Source organism: Schistocerca gregaria, chromosome 1, assembly GCF_023897955.1.
Source record: "Schistocerca gregaria isolate iqSchGreg1 chromosome 1, iqSchGreg1.2, whole genome shotgun sequence".
Lineage (NCBI taxonomy): Eukaryota > Metazoa > Arthropoda > Insecta > Orthoptera > Acrididae > Schistocerca > Schistocerca gregaria.
In genome coordinates, this window is record NC_064920.1 from 272,236,276 (window position 1) to 272,248,698 (window position 12,423).

At 39.2% G+C, this 12,423-nt stretch overlaps 1 protein-coding gene across 1 annotated transcript in view; it reads left to right on the plus strand.

Annotated features, from left to right (window-relative positions):
- The window catches only part of LOC126340542 (guanine nucleotide-binding protein-like 1), a 55,766-nt gene that overhangs the window by 9,818 nt on the left and 33,525 nt on the right, over window positions 1–12,423 (plus strand). Inside the window, exons 4-6 of the mRNA XM_050001698.1 lie at window positions 2,026–2,166; window positions 2,271–2,478; window positions 2,580–2,675. Coding sequence (XP_049857655.1) covers window positions 2,026–2,166; window positions 2,271–2,478; window positions 2,580–2,675 — 445 coding nt within the window. The remainder of the gene's footprint in view (window positions 1–2,025; window positions 2,167–2,270; window positions 2,479–2,579; window positions 2,676–12,423) is intronic.

The following is a 12,423-nucleotide window of genomic DNA, read 5'->3' on the forward strand; positions in this document are numbered from 1 at the left end:
TTGTATTAGATGCATTCCTTGTTCCTTATTGTTCTTCAGATTCTTGATGGCTGCATCCACTTCCCCAGCAGTTGGTACTGGTTCCTTTGTTTCTGAGTTATTTGTGTTTATATAGTGTAAGATTAATTGGTCTCACTGTACAATCATTCATCAGTTCATCAAAGGGTGGAGGCTATAGTCTACATATTGCTTCATCACTACTCAAAACTGAACCAACTGTATTTCTACAGAAATTCACCCTTGGTTCAAAATCCTTCAAGCTCTAATTTAACATCCAGTAAAAAGCTATTCTTTCGCGCCCTCTCTTTTTCTTAGGGTATGGTTTACTTCATGCATTCTCCTGTAGGCTTCATTTTTAATTCTTGTTACTTGTGTTCACTCTTCATCAAACCAGCTATTGTAATCTATTGTTCCTAGACCTTAACCACCAGTTTTTGTAAGGGTGTCTTTTAGGTTTTTCCATATTTCCTCAATACTCTCACTGTCAGGAAAGTGTGACAGGTCTTCCTTGAGTGAGTCAGAGAATCTTTGAGCAAACCTGGGCTTCATGAGCTTATCAATATGAAAGTTTCTTGGACGAGATCGCTGTACATGCCTTGCATTAGATATTTGACTTCTGATTGTTGCTATTACAAAGTAATGGTCAGGGTCAACATTAGCACCCTTATAACTTCTAACACCCATTAGACTGGACAGATGTGTTGCATCTATTAGGAGATGGTCATTTTAGTTAAAATATTTCCATCAGGAGATTTCTGTATCATTTTATGTTTATCTTTGTGGTAAAAAGTTTTACTGTCCACTACCTTATTTCTTGAAGAAGCAGAGCGTGCAAGTCTGATCCCATTGTCATTTGAGTTATCATATATGCTGTATTTTCCAGTGTTAGACTGACATTCATTTTCTTTTCATGTTTTAGCATTCATATCCCCAAACAATTATTGTGTAGTCTCCTCTAGGACATTCAGTGTATACTTCATTAAATACTCATCATAAAAAGCATCCTCTTCGTCATTCTTCTCTTCAGATGGAGCATGACCACATGTAAGACTATAGTTGAAAAATGCACATATTACCCCTTTAACCCCCTTTGAAAGAAAACATTGATTTCAAATAAGTGAGCAGCAAGAATAATATTAGGTGTTCATCCACGGTCACCTTGTAGGTCCTCTTGAAAGAGTTAGGCATCGTAACTGCACCATCACAATAAATGTATTTGCTAATGAAATGTGTCATAAGTAATCCATCGTAATTTGAGAAGAAAGTGATGTTCATACCTACAATACTGAAAGAAAAAATGACTTTTTATTGCCCATTATTAAAGCTTTCAGTGGCTCAGAAAAAGAGTTCAGTATGCAAAACAAGATGTTTCATCATGTGCCCAATAACATAAGATGTCTGACAGATAGGAAAGCAAGTTTTAAATGTAACCCACAATCATTTCTCCTGGATGACTTCTTCTGTTCATGGACAAATGTCTATTTAAAAACTAGTATCCTAGGCAGGCTGCTAGATTTGTTTCCAGTAGGTTCGAACAACAATGCTTCAGTAATTGAAGTGGGAATCCCTGTAGGAAAGATGAAGTTCATTTGGAGAAACATTATTGAGAAAATTTAGAGAACCTGCTTTTAAAGCTGACTCAAATGATACCGCTGCCACCCACCCAACATACATTGCAATGAAGGACCATGACAATAAGATACAAGAAATTAGGGCCCATACAGAGGCATAGAGACAGTCATTTTTCCCTCGCTCTGTTTGTGAATGGAACAGGACAGGAAATGACTGGTAGTGATACGGTGCTTGTGGAGTATCTCTGTAAGTGTAGAGGTAGATGTCTGCATACACGTAACACTCCCCTACTTGCTGTTGAGTACTGGTGTGAATTGTTCTAATTTACAAATTGCTTGTTATTTTTCAATGATAACTGGTGTAAATTTCATGTCCTAATTTTTAAAAATAGAGTAGTTCTATTGTACTTAATCTTGTAACAGTCCTAACAGTAACAAGGACTCATGATTTCAGGAATATCTCTCAGATCTTGAGAAGAAATATGATAGGAAGGAGCTGAGCTATTTTGAACTGAATTTGGAAACCTGGAGACAGCTGTGGAGGGTTCTTGAAATGTCTGATATTATCCTGATAATTGTGGATATCCGATATGCTGTGAGTTTTGCTTTACGTTTGATAATGATTTGTTGCCTTATGCTTTATCACATTCCTGTAATTGACTGTACAGATTTGTGCTACTATATTTCTTCTTATTGCAGGCATTAATGTTCCCACCATCACTGTACCATCATGTTCAGAAACTTGACAAAAGTATGATACTAGTACTGAACAAAATTGATCTGTGCCCTGCTCCTGTTGTAGCAGCATGGATGCATTATTTCAAAGAAAGGTATCCTTCTTTGCACATTTTGATATTTACATCTTTTCCAAGTTACAATATTCGTGGAAATCAAGAAAATAGAACAGGTAAGTAACATTTATTTGTAATATGTTAAATGAATTTCATTGACCACTTAGAGTGTTTTAGCTGTTTGTCTTTAACATAAATTGTACAACAAACTTTACAGGATTACAGACACGTCGTAGACGTGGCAAACTACGTATGGCAGCAGAAGGTGCACAGAAACTCCTTGAGGCATGCAAAGACATTGTTAAAGATGAAGGTATTATTTTCACTTAGCATGTCTAAAATGGTTTAATATTTAAATATTTACAGAGCCAATGTTTTAATATTTAATTAGTGCTCATATTTTATATTAAACATATGGAAATGTTTTCCAGTGTATAAAGGAAAGATCCTGTAAAATGTACATCCGAACTTCAAAGACAGATAAAAATTGTTGCTTGCTGGACAGAATCAGGTGTGGGTATCAATAGTAGGTAATACAAATGTAATTTTTTGTAATCAGAAGCTCTTCCATCTGCCAAAAGAGAAAGAATTGTTGGAGAAATAAAGTTGGAAAAGATCACCCGATGCTGTTGCTCAAGGGTGTGTGTGTGTGTGGGGGGGGGGGGGGGGGGGGGCTACAAAGGCAAAATGGAAGGGACATTGATAAGGGAAAACAAATTACATTTCCTGTAACCCTTCTCTTTGTTTTTGCAGATGAACCATCTTCTTGAATGACAGCTTTGATCACAGTGTCATTTTAGAAGTGTATAATTTATTAAATGATTAAATGAATTTTAATGAGGAGAGGCAACCACACAATTACTGACAATTGATATGTGGCACATAGACACATTTAACAGCCAGACACTTTTGAATTATCAAATCACCGTCTCCCAGACTGAAAATAAAACAAATATGTAACCTCTGCGGACTAGTAAGTGAAGAGTACTCTACTCGTAACTTAGTATCACCCAGGTCTGTCGGGAAATATATTGATTACAAATGAAGGTTAAGCATAATCACACCAAATCAGCCTAAGATTTTAATATTCTGCTGGAAACACCATCTTAGCCAGTGGAATTAATACTTTTTAATGACGTGATGAATTCCGCCATCTCCTTAGAGGTTGTTCGCTGGTTGGCAAAAAAATTGAAGCCCCCAGAAAATATTGTTGAATGTCAATTTAACTTTGGAAAGTTGCACACCATTGGTGGATATGTAAATAATTTGAGTTGAAATTGAAGTAAACAGCCATCTCAGTTCATTAATGTTGTTTATGTTTAATGCTACCAGTAGCCCTATTCTGTATCGTTCGCTCACTCTTCCAATCGGTTCAGTTAGTGAGCGCAACTCCATAAGTGAGTCATTTTGGCTCCTGAGGTACCCGGGCCATGTTGCCTTCTTTCCTCACACTAGCCAATCAAAGACAAGTGACCACAGCTGCAGACACATGATGAGTGCGCACCTGGCACGGTGTGCACAGTGCCCCACATGCAAAGCGGCCAGCTGATACAACTACCAGACACACTATTTCCATTATTGATTTCAAAAAGTGTGTTTACAGAGGATATATAAGATATGAGTAGAAATGATGGAATAAAATGAGAAGGTTAGTACTTTCATATCCAAGTGACAGTGAAATGGCTTCGCATATTGTCATTGTCCGTCTTTATGCTATGTTTGAAACAAGGCCAGCAACCAGGATGCAGTAAGCACTTTATTATTGACTGGTTTTGGCCAGTGTGTCTGGCCTTCCTCAGAATAGCAAACTCTGTTAATTTGTAGCCATTATGCCACAGCTGAGAGCCCTCATAACTTCATCAATGTACCTTGAGACACTTGGCTGACTCATGAACGCTGTGAAGGACATAGAGATGCTGTGCACTAGTATGCGACAGCACCATCAGCATCTAACTGTTTGAAGGAAGCCTCATTGTGGTCGTCATTTAGGTGGTTGGTTGAATTGCACAATATCCAAGTTTGTGGGATCTTTCGATGTGACAGTGGCCCCATGTTGGACTGTGTGAGAACATGAGAACAGGCATATTCATCATCAAGGTTCTGGTCAACCATGTCTGACCACCACAGTAGAGGATCACTTTATTTTGCACTCCCTTCATATCAGCTCTTCCCATCTTGTGTCACCCTACACCATTAATCGAAAACTAGCAGCAGCTGGATTAGGGAATTGCCATCCCACGTGTGGGCTGCCATTAACATCACAGCACTAACAGCTGCACCTGCAGTGCTGCCATGACCAAGAAGCACGAACTGCTGATGAATGACGTTTCATTCTGTTCAGTGATGAATTGCAGTCTTGCAATACAGTGGATGACCATCGTTGACGAGTGTGGTGGTGACCCTGGAGAGGTCCCTTTCTTCCAGTGTTTTGGAGAACTGGAGGCATGTTACTCCTGGCATTATGGTGTGGGGAGCCATTGGGTGTGATTTCAGGTCACAGCTGGTAGTGGTGGAGGGAACTCTGATAGCTCATTGGTATGAAACAAACATCGAGTGTCCTGATATATTACCTCTCATCTTCTAGTATAATTGTGCCATTTTTCAACAGGACAACAGTTGTCCACTCACGGTACATGACTGTCAACTGTATACTTGATGTTGAGATGCTCTCTTGTTCACCAAGATTCCAAGATCTGTTCTAAATAGAATATGTATAGCACCAGCTTGGACGTTAACTCCATGTTAGTGCCAGTATCAGGGATATCAAAGACCAGTTACAATAGTTGCACACCAGTTTGCCTCAGGACAAGATCCAAAGGCTTTTTGACATCTTTCATAATGGAATCAATGTAGACACCCTGGCCACAGAAGATGCAACACTGTACTGATAAATGGGCTCATACTGCAAAGTTCTTTGTAATTTTAACTTGGTTTTGTAATCACCGAAATAATAGCACAAAGCCTCTCAACGCATAAAATTTCATTTCATTTTCTCGTCCCCTTAAGGGTACTTCATTTTTTACTCATGCAATGTATTTTTGAAACTAATGTCTGCTGGTGGTTCATACAGTTTATGCACAAATAAGTCTAATGCACTTTTATTTGCTTGTTCATTATTAGGTGCAGTGTTTGTTGCCACTGCTAGAAAGTAATCATTGAATTTGGTGGCCAGTGACTTGAAAGTGCACCATTTCTGCCTTGTTCTTGAATGTTTTATTTTTGAGTATAGTACATAGTTTTGCTGGAGGATTTTGCAATACTGGTTGTAATGGAGTTTCAAGCCTTGACTACTGTTTGTTCTCTGAATTATGTAGAACTGTCTCTCCCGAGCACACGGCACTTTTACACCAGGAGTTATCCATCCCTTATACATGTGTTTGTTTAATTTTGTCCTTATTTGCTTTAGGGGGAAACAAGACTCCAAAGTGCTGTAGAAATTAGTTTTAAGAGAGAATTAAATTTTCCATTAATGGCATCTGCTTTATAAATGTCTCCTATGTGTTCTTCCCATAATTTCTCTCTAAATACTGTCACCAAGTCATTGCTTATGATTCTGAGATATACTTCACTGATTTGGACGTAAATGGTCAGTAATTTTTATTGTTAACATTTGACCATCCTGGTCAGATAAACCATTGACTATTGGGTTTACAGTTAAATTAGTATAGGTTGTTGGGGGCTAAAACAAATTGTCAGCAATTGTTGCCCTATATCCACCGAGTATCATATGGAATTTTGCTGTGGACAAATCCAGAGCTGGAAGTCAACTACTGTAGGTGCCCTCATTCAGTACCAACTGGTAGAAAATCAACATTATATATGCCACAAACAGTGACAGGTTAAGTTTGCATAAGCTTATTAAAATTGTTTCTAGCTTCTTTATGAAGCATATGATACTTCCTGCTCGTAAACTCCCAATATTACGAGCTTGCTTATTTTCTTATCCACAGTTGTAGCATGTGTATGAGAAAGCTGTTCAACACGTTTGTTAAAGTGAGGGGTCTGGGATGTAACTCAACTTTTGGTATATTTAGTCACTCCCCCTTTTTTTATTGATTCTGTAGTAGTATGATATTAGCTTGTAGTCATCCAGATGAGCATATGTACTTAATACTAAAAAATGGGTGGTAAATCAAAAATTAGTTAAGTCTTAATGCTGTTACAAGTGTCTATGTGACACATGTCAGTAAGTTATAGATGAATGGTTGCATTTCCCATAGATGGCATGATTACTAAGTTGGTATGTATCGGACACCCAAATCCAATGATTTGGTACATTGATTCCAAAAAGTCTTGAGAAGTTTTCTGATGCTTAATATGTCATTGGTCTCTGACTGTGGTTTATATGTATGAAAACCTCAAGCAGAACTATGACTATAGACAGTTTTAATTGTATATTCTTTTGTACCTGGCTACATAAATTAGTCCTTTGATTGGAATAGCTTCAGGACGTACAAGAAGCTGAAGAACCACACCTAATGAAGCATATTGTGTTAAGACCAATCTTGGGCTCGTGACCATATTATTTTCACAGCTAAATATTAAAATTTTAGAAGTAACAGACAAACAATGTAGGAAAAGACAGATTGCTACTTACCGTAAAGAGGACACGTTAAGTTGCAGACAAGCTCAATTAATTGTGCCTTTCTGCAACATAACATTTCTTCTTTACAGTAAGTAGCAATCTGTCTTTTCCTACATTGTTGATATTCCTACCTGGTGCTTCCATTGCTGAAGTAACATATGAATAATTTACAAGTAAAGATAACAACTCATCAAATAGTAGTCATTCAGCCACAGATAGATACATATAAAACAATTAGCTTTTGTGTGTTTCCTGTTTTTGAGCAAGAGTGCACGCCCACACACACACACACACACACACACACACACACACACACATATGCCTGATAGTTTGGGGCATAAGTTCATAGTGTTTTTGTTTTGCATATTTGTATTCTGGGTGCAGTGGCTTTATTCATCGATTGCCATTTCTTATTTGTAGTCCACTGTTGCTGTTTGAGTTACATATTGTAATTTTGTCATTTGGAGATAGTGAATGGAGCTGTGGACACTAGACAGTAGAGTGCCGAGTGGAGAAATCGGAACATTTTCGACATATTCTTTTGTTTGAGTTCAATAGAGGGAGGCTGCCAGAAACATTTGTGCCATGTATGGAGATAATGGCTTTGGATAGAGCACAGAAATAAAATATTTTTCTTGTTTTAAGGAGGATTGTTTTGACATTAGTGACTCTCCACATTTGGAAGGATCTTTGGGATTTGTCACACCATTGTGTAACATTTGCATGCACAGGGGAAGATTCAAGTATTGTATTATAGATGCCACATCAGCAGATGGCCATATGTGCATCTCTGCTTGATTGTAATCAATTGGCTTATGAACAACACTGACCATTCATGTCCTGTATCATTACTGGTGATGAGAAATGGTGTCTTTATGCTAACACGAGGAAAAGAAAGGAATGGTTGAGTCCAAACAAAGCAGCAACTTCCCGTACAATGATGTGCATATTCACAAAAGATAAAGTTACACGTCTGGTGAAACGATGACAATGTGGTGAACTATGAATTGCTTCCCTGAGGTGTAACCATGATGTTGATATTTGTTGTCAACAATTGAGATGCCTTGCAGACACAGTCCAAGGATATTGACAAGGAAGACCATGTGAAGTGTTACTGCTCCATGATACATGATAATGCCCGCCCGCATTTTGCTAGACTCAGAAAGAACACTATACAGAAGTTGGGTTAAGAAGTCATTCTGCACCCACCTTATCACCCTCAGATTTTCACCTCTTCCACTCTCTATCAAAGAGCCTTCAGGGGCTTCCTTTCCTGATGAAAATGCGTTCCAAACATGGCTCGACAGGTTCTTCACCTCAGCAGTCCACAGATTTCTACAGTTGCGGAATTGAAAAGTTACCCCAGCATTGGCGGACTGTTGTAAATAGTGAAGAAGAATATATCATTGATCACTGAAGTTATGTGTGTTGGTTGTGTTTATGAAACTTATCGAAAACGCTATGAACTTATGTGCCAACCCAATACATTGTGCCAGCCAAATACACAGTCACTGCTGCTGGCTGACACACACACACCATTGTGCTGGCCAAACACACAATACTGGGACTGCAGGTGGACTGTGGTGAAGGATTGAATTTGGTGTAGTGGGAGAGGGAGGAGGGATTGGGGAAGGTGTGGGTGACAGCTTGGAGAGAGGCAGCAGGTATGCAAGATACAAATGTGGGAGGGAGAGGTAGCTGGTGCACAGGGCAGATATAAGAGACATGGGCACCAGGGCCTCTGAGTTGGTACAGCACACATTGATGATGCTGTGAGTGAGTGGATTGGGAGCAGGGTGATAGAAGAGAGGAAGAACTATAGGGAGAGGGTATGGGGCAGGATATTAGCAGATATTGATGCCAAAAGGATTATAATAATGAAGGATGAGTTGCATCTACGTAGTTAGAAAAGTTGGTGCTGGGGTGGGGGGGGGGGGGGGAGGATACAAATGCCACAGGCTGTGAAGCAAACATTGTAATCCAGCATGCTGCACTCAGCTGTGTTTTACTATTAGGTGGCCAACTCTGCTCATTGCTACAGTTTGGCAGTGGCCATTCATTCAAGTGGCCTTGCCCACATAAAAAGCTGTACAGAAATTGCAGGAGAGCAAGTGCATGACATGACTACTTTCACAGGTTCTTGTGCTGAGATGGGATAGGATAAACCTGTGATGGGACCAGAATAGAATGTGCTGGTAGGTCTTGCAGTTGGGTCTCCCAAAGGGGTCTGACTCATGACAAGTGATTGAGAGTGTGAGTGGCATTGGAATGGACCAGTACATTGGGTTAGTTGAGTGGACAGGAGAATACCACTGTAAAATGGGTGGGAAGGATTATGGGTGGCATGTCCTTCATTTCTGGGCTCGCTGATAGATACTCAAAGGCCTGGCAAAAGGCATGGTTCAATTGCTCCACTGCATGTTGATATTGGAGGGGGGAGCAGGGTGCTCATTTGCAGCTTGTTCTTAGGGTGTGACGGGAGGATTAGGGGCGTTTGAAGACATGGCGTGGGAAATCTGTTTGCGGAATAAAGGCCTTTGTGAGACCATCAGCCTACTGGGAAAGGGAATTATTTTTTGTCACATCAAATAAGCCATCCACAGTTGGCCAGACTATATGGGAGTGAATATTTGGTCTAGGAGGGATGATGGCTGTCAGAATGTAGGCATTGTTGATGACTAGTGTGGACATAAATATGGATGGAGCCATGAGACAGGTGGAGGTCAGTGTCCAGGAAGGTTTCTCATTTAGCTGAGAAGTTCCAGTTGAAGTGAATGGGAGAAGTGTTGAGGCTACAGAGAAAGAGATTATGGTGTTTTGACCCGTGGTTCAGATAACGAAGGTACCTTAGGAAGCTTTCCTCTAAATGGTTCATAAACAGGTTAGCATAGGAGGGTGCCATGCTGTTGCCCATGGGAGTGTGGCAGATTTGTTTGGATATCTCCACCTCAAAGGAAATGTAGTTAGGTGTGAGAATAATCAGTAAAATGTATAAGGAATGAAAGGTCATATCAAAATACCTTCAGTCATCTAAATTTCCATTTTTATTTTATTTGTGCAACCAGTTTTGTATTATATTATGCCATCTTCAGGCCCCATGATCGATATGTAGGAAGAATTCCACCTTTTGTACAGAGGTGGGATTCTTCCTGCACTTTGGTCAGGGGACCTGAAGATGACATAAGGTAATACTGAACTGGTTGCACAAATAAAATAAAACTGGAAATTTAGGAAGTAGCTCATATCAAGAATGCAGTGAATTAAATAAGCACATCCACCAGTAAGTATGTTCTGATTAATAAAAATACACATGAATTAAATTAAAATCATGAATTATGAGGCCATAATGTTGCAGAGTTGAAGAGCATATGAAGAGACATGAATATGAAGTAATGGGAAAACACTAAATCTCTCAGAAGGTGGGTGGTGGTGAAAAAGGGAGGGGGGGGGGGGCATAGAACAAAGAACATATTTAAGACCAAGATAGTGGGGCTTATTGTCTGGTGACAGAATACAAACTTGACAAAAATCCCAAATAAAACAAGATGTGAGATTTTGGGGGAAAGAATTCGAACAGGAGTTTAAAATACACCAGCAACCAGAGCAGGCTAGAAATAATTGTAATAGTAATCATAATTAGTTTTACTTGGTGTTTGTAAGTAACTTGATATCTGAACTGTGAATAGTTTTGTCCCCTCCAGCCACCTGATGGAATATTTTCTACTGAAAGATTGCGTAATCTGTTTTTTTAGAGGCTTACAGAAAAGGGTAGTGAATGCATATAAGATACTTGTACTACTTGTTCCACAGTGCTGTTCCACTATTTGATATCCTTATGTAGAGAGGATGATAGAAGCTGTCAAAGAAGATCCACAGCTAAGACTAAAAAGTTTTTGTATGTCATATGGATGATTAACAACAATTTGAAAAGCATAAATGATGGTACTTGCTACACAGAGGAGATGTTTAGTGACAGACATTCACGTTGAAAATTCCACTGTTAAATGCAGAGGAGAGAGTGAATAGGTGGAAAGAATTCAATAAGGGCCTCTTTGCATCTCCCAATACCTACTGCAACCTACATCCTTCTGAATCTGCTTAGTGTATTCGTCTCTTGGTCTCCCTCTACGATTTTTACCATCCGCGGTGCCCTCCAATACTAAATTAGTGATCCCTTGATGCCTCAGAACCAACCGAATTCTTCTTCTAGTCATGTTGTGCTACAAATTTCTCTTCTCCTCAATTCTGTTCAATACCTCCTCATTAGTTATGTGATCTACCCATCTAATTTTCATCATTCGTCTGTAGCACCACATTTCAACAGCTTTTTTTCGCTTCTTGTCCAATCTGTTTATCGTTCATGTTTCACTTCCATACATGTCTATACTCCATACAAATACTTTCAGAAATGACTGCCTGACACTTAAATCAATACTCTATGTTAACAAATTTCTCTTCTTCAGAAACGATTTCCTTGCTATTGCCAGTCTATATTTTATATCCTCTCTACTTTGACCATCATCAGTTATTTTGCTCCCCAAATAGCAAAAATCCTTTACTAATTTAAGTGTCTCATTTCCTAATCTAATTCCCTCATTATCACCCGACTTAATTCGACTACATTCCATTATCCTTGTTTTGCTTTTTTTGATGTTCATCTTATACCCTCCGTTGAAGACACTGTCCATTCCGTTCATCTGCTTTTCCAAGTCCTTTGCTGTCTCTGGCAGAATTACAATGTCATCGGCGAACCTTGAAGTTTTTATTTCTTCTCCATGGATTTTAATACCTACTCTGATTTTTTCTTTTGTTTCCTTTAATGCTTGCTCAATATACAGATTGAATAACATTGGGAATAGGCTACAACCCTGTCTCACTCCAACCACTGCTTCCCTTTCATGCCCCTCGACTCTTATTTCTGCCATCCGCTTTCTGTACAAATTGTAAATAGCCTTTTGCTCCCTGTATTTTACTCCTGCCACCTTCAGAATTTGAAAGAGAGTATTCCAGTCAACATTATCAATAGCTTATCTAAGTCTACAAATGTTAGAAATGTAGGTTTTCCTTTCCTTAATCTATCTCCTTAGATAAGTCGTAGGGTCAGTATTGCCTCACATGTTCCAATATTTCTACGGAATCCAAACTGATCTTCCTCGAGGTCAGCTTCTACCAGTTTTTCCATTCGTCTGTAAAGAATTCATGTTAGTACTTTAGAGCCCTGACTTATTAAACTGATAGTTTGGTAATTTTCACATCTGTCAACACCTGCTTTCTTTGGGATTGGAATTATTATATTCTTCTTGAAGTCTGAGGGTATTTCACCTGTCTCATACATCTTGCTCACCAGATGGTAGAGTTTTGTCAGGGCTGACTCTCCCAAGGCTGTCAGTAGTTTTAATGGAATGTTGTCTACTCCCGGGGCCTTGTTTCGACGCAGGTCTTTCAGTGCTCTGTCAAACTCTTCACGCAGTATCAT